The sequence below is a fragment of the Debaryomyces hansenii genome, assembly GCF_000006445.2.
Source record: "Debaryomyces hansenii CBS767 chromosome B complete sequence".
In the NCBI taxonomy this organism is placed as follows: Eukaryota; Fungi; Ascomycota; class Pichiomycetes; order Serinales; family Debaryomycetaceae; genus Debaryomyces; species Debaryomyces hansenii.
Genome location: NC_006044.2, coordinates 984,744 through 993,818, shown reverse-complemented (window position 1 = coordinate 993,818; position 9,075 = coordinate 984,744). Strand labels below are relative to the sequence as shown.

At 35.8% G+C, this 9,075-nt stretch overlaps 5 protein-coding genes across 5 annotated transcripts, besides 3 other annotated features; 1 reads left to right on the top strand and 4 right to left on the bottom strand. All coding sequences in view use genetic code 12, as the record gives it.

Annotated features, from left to right (window-relative positions):
• Positions 1-3: part of a mobile genetic element (relic of Debaryomyces hansenii Tdh5 retrotransposon) that runs on past the window's edge.
• Positions 3-2,147: a mobile genetic element (relic of Debaryomyces hansenii Tdh5 retrotransposon).
• Positions 2,148-2,543: a long terminal repeat (solo LTR of Debaryomyces hansenii Tdh5 retrotransposon).
• A 150-nt stretch (positions 2,544-2,693) lies between these two features.
• DEHA2B12584g (DEHA2B12584p) lies at positions 2,694-4,415 on the bottom strand (the record flags this gene model as incomplete). Its single annotated transcript, XM_002770069.1, has 1 exon — positions 2,694-4,415. One exon carries the CDS (start codon positions 4,413-4,415, stop codon positions 2,694-2,696), a length of 1,722 nt encoding a protein of 573 aa, XP_002770115.1.
• Positions 4,416-4,605: 190 nt separating this feature from the next.
• DEHA2B12562g (DEHA2B12562p) lies at positions 4,606-5,145 on the top strand (the record flags this gene model as incomplete). The annotated part of the gene is made up of 1 exon (XM_457501.1): positions 4,606-5,145. The coding sequence occupies one exon, from the start codon at positions 4,606-4,608 to the stop codon at positions 5,143-5,145; it is 540 nt and encodes a 179-aa protein (XP_457501.1).
• Positions 5,146-5,234: 89 nt separating this feature from the next.
• Positions 5,235-7,220, bottom strand: DEHA2B12540g (DEHA2B12540p; the record flags this gene model as incomplete). The annotated part of the gene is made up of 1 exon (XM_457500.1): positions 5,235-7,220. One exon carries the CDS (start codon positions 7,218-7,220, stop codon positions 5,235-5,237), a length of 1,986 nt encoding a protein of 661 aa, XP_457500.2.
• A 244-nt stretch (positions 7,221-7,464) lies between these two features.
• On the bottom strand, positions 7,465-8,022 carry DEHA2B12518g (DEHA2B12518p; the record flags this gene model as incomplete). The annotated part of the gene is made up of 2 exons (XM_457499.1): positions 7,465-7,832; positions 8,016-8,022. 2 exons carry the CDS (start codon positions 8,020-8,022, stop codon positions 7,465-7,467), a joined length of 375 nt encoding a protein of 124 aa, XP_457499.1.
• A 162-nt stretch (positions 8,023-8,184) lies between these two features.
• On the bottom strand, positions 8,185-9,051 carry DEHA2B12496g (DEHA2B12496p; the record flags this gene model as incomplete). The annotated part of the gene is made up of 1 exon (XM_457498.1): positions 8,185-9,051. The coding sequence occupies one exon, from the start codon at positions 9,049-9,051 to the stop codon at positions 8,185-8,187; it is 867 nt and encodes a 288-aa protein (XP_457498.2).
• Between the last annotated feature and the right edge of the window lie 24 nt (positions 9,052-9,075).

The following is a 9,075-nucleotide window of genomic DNA, read 5'->3' as shown; positions in this document are numbered from 1 at the left end:
TAGAAGATCAGAAGTATCGTCGGATGGAGAAACTGAACCTTCTAAGAAACTGAAATACGAAACACTGCATAGGGGAATCAGACTCCTCGCTTGTTGTCAGAGGATCTGGTTATTTCATGTCACACGCCTATGTTGTTAGTACCAAGAAAAATGGTGTACCAGTAACATACAAACAGGCAATGCTGAGTGACGAAGCTGAAAAATGGAAAATCGCCATGGATAGTGAGATGAGTGCTCACTACTCAAATAATACATGGGATTTAGTACTGTTGCCTAAGGATAGAAAGGCAATAGGCAACAGATGGGTATTTACCAAGAAAGATGATGGTAGATACAAGGCTAGACTAGTAGCACAGGGCTTCAGTCAGGTTCCAGGGGAAGATTACTTGGATACCTTCAGTCCTGTGATCAGATATGAATCTGTGAAGCTACTTCTAGCATTCAGTGCTGTTGATAATAGAGTTGTCCATCAGATGGATGTAGATACCGCATTTTTGAACGGTACTGTTGAGGAAACACTCTATATGAAACAGCCTGTTGGATTTATTAATGAGAATGAACCAGAGAAAGTCTGTAAGTTGAACAAATCGTTGTATGGATTGAAACAAGCACCGATATGTTGGAATACTACAATTTCAGATTTTCTTGCTGAACATAGGTTCAACCGAATTGACACTGAGTTAGGCATATACGTTCGAGGGAACATAATTATTGGCCTCTATGTTGATGATATCCTTATATCAGGAAAGGATATGAAGGAAATTGAAGATGTAAAGAAAATGCTCGCACTGAAGTTTAAAATGAAAGACTTAGGGGTTGCGAAGAAGTTTCTAGGAATTAATATTGCACAGGATACCAATGGTATCAAGATATGTCTCTATGACTACATTGGAAAGGTCTTGCAGGACTTTGAAATGACTGATGCAAACACGGTGACAACTCCGACATTGGCCGGAGAGGACTTACACAAGGACAACACAGAAGAATGTGATGCCACCAGGTACCGCTCTCTAGTAGGAAAGCTATTATTTGCATCTACTACTGTTCGAACAGATATTGCATACGCTGTTGGGATACTTAGTAGACACCTAGCCAAACCCTCTGAGATGCATATGAAATGTGCCAAACATGTCCTCAGATATCTTAAAGGAACCCAAGATATCGGCCACCATTATACTGGAGACAGCTCATTGGATATATATTGTGATAGTGACTGGGCTAGTGACAAGAGCGACAGGAAATCAATTACAGGATACATTGTTAGATATGGAGGAGCTCCAATCTCGTGGAAAAGCAAGAAACAGACTACAGTGGCAATGTCGACCACTGAAGCTGAATATCTCGCATTGGGTGAGGCTACCAAAGAAGCGCTATGGATCATAATGTTGTTTGACGAGATGCGTGTGCCATTACAATTACCCATCTCGATCCACGAAGATGATAACTCATGTATACTCCTTGCAGAGCACCCTGTATTTCACCTGCGCACTAAGCATATTGACATACGCCATCATTTCATAAGAGAGCATATAATAAAGAAACAAATTAAACTTTGTCAGATTAGCACCCATACACAAATTGCGGACATGCTTACAAAAGGATTAAATAAGATTAAGTTCCAGGACTTGAGAAGTCTTGCTGGAATGACAAGAATTAGGATTAAGGGGAAGTGTTGAAATATCTTAGTATATTTTATGCGAAGTCAGAATTAATTGAGAGTTTATATAAACTGGCTGCGAAACATTGTTATTCTGATTATTTTATTTGAATACAATACCATATCTACAAGGCTCATTGTTCAAATGATAACGATAAGCTTATCTGTAATTGTTCAAGTGTATAATGAGTTATCATTGGATAGCTCCTTATCTTGAATGATAAATACAGATAACAAGCCTCGTAGATCTAATGAATCTGCCTTCCCATTGGCCGTTTACCTGGAAACAACGGGAAGCGTACTCCTATTCTTGTGGAAATACTGGACTATATAAAGAGGTCTCTGGACCTCCTGAAATACAGAATCTATATAGAGATTAAGTAAATTATATATTATAATTGACACTGACTAACTGATTAACTGACTGACTGATTACCTAACCTGATACTGACCTGATAATGTATGCTACTTTCGAGAATTTACTTCAACAGCTGCAAATTCTTTTATATCTCAATAGAACCAAAATGCCGTTTGGCTTTCTATTGTTATACCATAAAGATTACGCCCGCCTTATGATTGTTGAAGCTATCATTGGATAGTAGTTTTTCTTGGAAGAAAGGCACTGATAAAATGCCTTTCGGTTTCCATATATCTGCCTTCCCATTCGCTGTTTAAATGGAAACAACGGGAAGCGTACTCCTATTCTTGTGGAAATATTGGACTATATAAAGAGGTCTTTGGACCTCCTTGAATACAGAATTTATATAGAGATTAAGTAAATTATATATTATAATTGATACTGACTAACTGATTAACTGACTGACTGATTACCTAACCTGATACTGACCTGATAATGTATGCTACTTTCGAGAATTTACTTCAACAGATATGTGAATCTTAATTTAACGTATTTTGCTATAAAATTTATTAATCTGGAAAGTAAACTTCCAAGACAATTATTTAGTAATAACATATCTAGTATACGATTGCTTTATTTTGAACGAAATACTGATTAGTAAACTTCAGTGTGTAGCGTCTACTTCATTAACCATTTCACCTGATTATCAACAAACTTGCACAATTCCTTATTATCAATCTGACTGAAATGCACAAAATAAAGCTTTTCTTTGCATATAACATTTTGTATGTTCTTCCATTGCTGCAATTCAAAATCAATTTTTGGTTCGTTTTTGTTATCTGTTCTTCTGAAGGAAAATCCATTATAGAGCTTATATTTTAATTGATTTTTGTCCTTATCATAGATGCTATCCCTCCTTATTAAATCCAATGGATCCAATTTTGGAAAGTTACAATGCATTGCAAACACAGGGATTTTATCAGAGTTGAGTGGATTATCCTTCATTAATTTTTCTATCATATTTATTTGGTCGTTGACAGGCTTGTTTTTATTTTCTTCTTTCATTATAGGTCCATAAAACTTGTTCTTGAAAAGCTCATAATCCTTCACTGGATTCTTTTGTCCCATTGCTACCCCTTGAAAATTTCCATCCTCAAAGTATCCGATAGTTTTGATATGAGACTTGATTTGATAAAACTTTTGATTCAAGACAGTTGCGGCAGTAGCAAAAGTATCCTTGTCACCTTCACCTGGTGCGCCTAAAGAAAGCAATTTATAAAACTGATCTGGACCATAAATATTATAGTATAGCGATAATAGCAATGTTTTACCATGAGTGGCCTTATTGATAAATAATTGTCCAGATTCAGTAGATAAATCTGGCACAGCTCCTTCTAAGTCATGATAAGGAACCGCGTGCATTTCATTATCATCCAAATTTGCTTCAGATTTATCCACATTTAATGAAAATCTACTGGACCTAACTCTCTTTCTTTCGTTAATTTTAACACCAGCCACATCATAAAAAACTGGAGAGGTTGTACGTCTCCAATAATCTGGCCACATTATCATACCATATTCTTTAAATAAATCACTCTCGAAGATTGAGTCGGGATTTTGGATAAGAATATTGTCTGAATCTAATAATAAAATATTCTGAAAGGACGAAGTCATTAACGCTAAAGACTTAAATTGGTATGATTTAAACTTTTTAGTCCAAGAAAGCATAACGGCCGAACCTAAACTATTTGGAACCACAACACAAGCAGCGTTCAATTTAGGAAGTATTACGGAGCAGAATTCTAGTTCATTTTCATAATCATTATACGTCGGCATCATGACCTCTACTGGAACTTCAGACCCCGTGGCCCGTAAACTCAAGAGTGACAAATATGTTAACCATGAGAATCTTCCACCCCCAACAAAAACAATTCCGTTCGTATTTGGTTTATAGGTAGCTTCGAGGTTTGATGGTAATTCATCCAAAACAATTTTGTGCTTCTTTTGAAATTCCTTTATCACTTCATCGGAAACATATGCTTTAGAAAGCAATACGTCTTTGGTGTTTTGACCTTTCTTTTGTTTTGATTTCTCAATATACTGGATGGCTGAGGCCATCTCATCCTGCGGAATATCAGCCTTTCCCTTATTTAAAATGACGAATATCTTCTCCCAAAATTCATGTTCAGGACTCTCCTTATAGTCTTCGACCTTTAGTTTTAAGTCTAATTCTTGATGGGCTTTGTCATTTTTCTGTGAATTAAAAGGCGAATATTTCTCTACCTTCGTAAATGCGTCACTTAAGGATTTATATTTATCTTTTGACGCTTGTTGAGCGGTAAAAAAGAGTACTACTATCAAAAGTAATACACCGAATAGCCTAAGCTTTCCCCTTGGCATCCTTGTAGGAAACATAGTATAATTTGCTAAAAATATATGGTATAACTTGTTAGAATAGCATAAATAAGGATGACTTATTAGAACAATAATAAATACGTCGTAATTTATGGACGCCTTTTTTTTTTTTTCCTCACGCGATTATTTATAGAATCTTGAATGTTTGAGACGTAAATTTGACTGGTAAATAAACATGTCAAGCAATGGAATAGGTTTACAAACTGCAAGAGGTTCAGGCACGACTGGACACATACAAAAGAATGTTGCGTCTAATAAAGACCATGCTAGCATAAAGGACGATAAATCTGGCCACTTTAGAAGGCGACAATTATCAAATGACCGCAAGCTTAAATACGATAAACACATATCTACCAGAAATAATCGAGATGAAGCAAAGCAAGAAATAAGGAGTCACGACTTAAAAAGAGACGTTGAAGTTAAGTGTATGGAGTTGAGAGATGCGTTAGAAGATGAAAGTGAAGAAGAGCTTACAATAGAGAAGAAAGTGAATGAGCTTCGAGACAAATTATTAAATTCTCCGATGACAGCCAGAAAACAGACAAGCTTGGATGATCGTAAAAGCGACTCTTCGCATGCAAGTTATGAGAACAAAATAAATGATCACAAGGATAATGATAACGCTTCAAAAAATGACATTGAGGATAGTTTTAGTTATAAGCGCAGATATACAGATTGTGATGAAAAAGGGGAAAGATTGAAAATTCGAAGATAAATATTCATTTAAAAAATAAACAACCTAAAATAAGTAGAAAAAGTCTTATGTAAATAAACAGTTCCTTGAGGATTATTCTCAAAATAACTTTAATCCTCTTTTCTTAGATTTAGATCCAGTTCTTGGTTTTCAAGTATATGTTGTTCATTATCATCCAAATCTAAATCCGAATCTTCCAGCTTTTTTGGATATGATGCTGCAGAATCATTATCAGATTTGATTTCCTCAGGTAGGTTTTCGGCATCTATATTTCTAGACCCTTCGGTACTATCTATGCTTTCTAAGTTCCTCAGTTCACTTTGAGTAGTTTTCAGTTTGTCAATTTCCAGATAGACATCATCATCATCAATCTTCAAAGGGGATGACTCCTCTCTAATTTCTTTAATGTCTGATGCTGGTGTAGAGTTCGATACAGACTCACTATCCATAATATACTCCGACTTGTTCTCTAAGTTTAGAATTTCTTCATTGTTCTCCAGTTTTTGTGCTTCTGTATTATTGGATACATTTTCACTACCCTCCATATCATTCGATTTAGTGTCTGCTTGAAAATTTAATTCCCATATAGTCAGAACAAAAGAATTAAATCTAGGAGTAACTTCAACATTGACAGGGTTTTTTAAAGATTTTGGTAACTTTTTACCTCTTGGTCCTTTTGCAATACCCCTTTTCATATTCAGAATTTTCACCTCTTTATCGGGTGACTCAATCTCTTCAGTATCTATCTTCTGGTGAAAATTGGGGTTGACCATACCAGGCATAGCTATTCCTTTACCCATCATGCCTTGTAAACTTTGAGCGAATTTCATTTTATCAGTCGATAATCTTGATGGAACTTCCTTATTCTCTGAGTTCTTTGTCTCTAAATCTGGCTTAGAGGTAGATTTGCTAGTTCCGGAGTTTCTTGGGGGTGCGGTTTCCTGATTAAACATTTGTTGGAACGCAGCTATTTTTGATGACAACTTTTTGGGTTTTGGAGGAGCTTTCGGCTTGGTCGTATTTTTTTCTTGTTGGGGTGTCTCAGACTTACTTTCAGAAGTTTCATTTATCGAGTAGGCCTCTTCATTATTGTCTTTATTAGTTTGCGTCTGCTTTTGGTCAATTATATTAGTATTGTCTAAATTTTCCACTTCAATTGACTTAGCATCAGGTTCGCTCGTAGCGGATTTTGACTTCTTCGGTCTTCTTGGAATGTGAGGAATATTATCCGAATCTCTGTCCTCAGATGCTTCTGCATCGGTTACTTTTGGCGTATTAGATACTTCTTGATCTTTTTTTATCGTCTTTTCTTCACTTTTATTCGACTGATCTCTTTCATTAGGGTTCCTCTTATCACTTTCTGTTGAGAGTTCATCATTTTCCTTATCCCTGTTCCCGCAAGATTTTTGACTGTTCGAATCAGGATCAGTATATTCCTCACCAAGTTCGGCATTAATATCACTTTCACTCGACGAAGGTACATTATTGTCTTGACTTATTTCGGGGCCAATAGACGATGAACCATTGTCATCTCGATCTTGTAGAACGGTTTCTAAATCATCATCAAAGCTATGCATAGAATTATCATCAGTTATATTGAGGTCCTCTTTAATACTGGTCTTAGTATTAGTATTGCCGGGGGTCTTATCTCCATCGGAAACATCGACGTCCGATCTATCGCCTACTTCATAATTGAATTCAGAACTTTCAGGTGGTTCAATTGCATCGTCAGAATGCTTCTTCGAACTTACTGACTCATCATATATGCTCTTGTGGTTTTCTTCTTCGTTTTCCACTTCAGGTAAATCCAGTGGACTTGGAGACTCCACACCAGATGTGTCGGACTTTTGAGGTCTTTTAGGAATAGCCGGTAAGCTAGGGCTTTTTGATGAAGATTTTGATCTATCTGGTCTTTTTGGAATCACTGGAATCTTATCGCTTGCTTCGTTAGATTCCAACGATTCTAAACTTACCATTTGCTCATTATCAGATTCAGTATCAGATCTATCAAAACCTTCCAGGTGATTAGGTAAATCAACTTGCAATTGTTTTTTTGGTCTCCTGGGAATAGATGGACGTGAAATTGAATCCAGCATACTTATTTAAAATTGAATACTTTTAGGTTTTAGTATATAAATTTAGCATTAGTTTCAGGAGAAAAGTTTAGAGTGCGCTATAAAAACAATAAATTGATTGATTCACAATTCAAAGTGTTTGGAGTAGATACGTAAGTATATAGCTATTTCAAATGAATTATTATTTATTTAGTATTTATTCTTTATTATATTCAAATCTGACCACTCATAATTGCACGTTTGCAAGAAGTACTGTGGATCAAAATTAAGAGTAGTTTAATCTGAAGATATCATTAAAGACATAATACGAGTTGCCATCAGGGATGAGGTGGAAAACCTGAGAATAACGTTGAGCGTTTTGTTCATCGTCAATTATTAATTCTCCAGTAACCATAACTAAAATGTCACCATTTGGTGAACCTGGTTGAGCATCTAATGTAGAAATTCTGTGTGCAACTTTTTGGAAAGGTAAAGAAACTAACTTTTCAACAATGTCTTTAGCACCTTGTAATTGGGAAGTTTCAAATGTTAACATGGATTGCTCTCTGTATAAGTTACCCAATTGGGTTCTATCCGAATCGAATTGTTGGTAGTAAAAGTTACAGAACTCGGAAGCAACAGTGTTAAAATCAACTAATAGTCCCAGTTAGTATTCTATCTAAAGTATATAGCCGATAATACTTGTATTCAAGTATATGATGGCCAAACTAGAACTGTCAAAGATCGTTATTGCCTAATCGTCCAAAATAATATTGTAAAATTTAAATGGTAACATTCAAACAAATACTTAATTATACGGTTTATCCGAATACATACCAGACATCTTCTTCTTTATATGCGATTGTAGTTTTCTAAGACTAGTAGTAGTAATCTTGTTATTTAGTTTAATTCCTCAAGAATTTTCTACTATATGATGTACTCAAATTTACACGCGTTTCAGTAAAATGATATAATAAAATTATATAGATGATTTTTAACTAATCTATTATACTAATTCCGAGTAGTCCTTCAATATGCCTTTCATATGAGTGTTGGTAACCTTACCTCTTCTTGCTTTCTTTTGTTTCTTTTCTTGTTGTTGCGGTTTCTTTTTAATTGTCTGAGGATCGGCTCCGGTAGGCTTTAAACCTTGATCTATTAATGCTTGATACAAGCTATCCGGTTCAGGCAATTTGACATTAGACCACATGTCACAAAACTCATCGTCAATTAAACCCATTTCTCCTCCAAGGTTTGCCCATACAAGTCTGGGGGTATTTTCCTTTTTATTTCTTAAAACCAAAACTTTACTCTGTTCTTCCAACTCATTGATGGCCTGCAGACATCCGGCCCATCCATCCTTTAACTCCTTAACGGATATACCTCTGAAAGTCGGCTGCGATCTTAAGAAATTCAACAAGTCATCCGAAGACCTAATATTGTGCAACGAGACATATTCCAATGTATTATCTTCGGGATTGAATTTTATACGATCAATCTCCTTCAATAACGGAAGCAACGTGGCACTTATGTCAAACGAAAGATAGTTCTGTAACTTCGATACTGTAATAGGAAAATCGTGCTGTTTAATATATTCAACCGCTAAATGTAATTGAGTTGATAAATGTGATCCCGACATGCCTCCTGTAGACGCTTTTTGCCTCTTGATAGCTTCAGTAATTGTATCACTTCCTGGTCTTTTATTAGGGGTTCCGTTAGAAACACCGTTTCTATTATTATAGGCATTACTGGGATTAGCATTGCTGGAATCATTTGACTTGGCAGGTGTAACTGCCCTTCTGGCAACAGTGACAGAAGGCCCGCTTCTGATTTTATTTTTGAAAGCAGATAGTTGAGCCGAAAGATCTGACATATCACGGCTCTTTACTCAAATGAA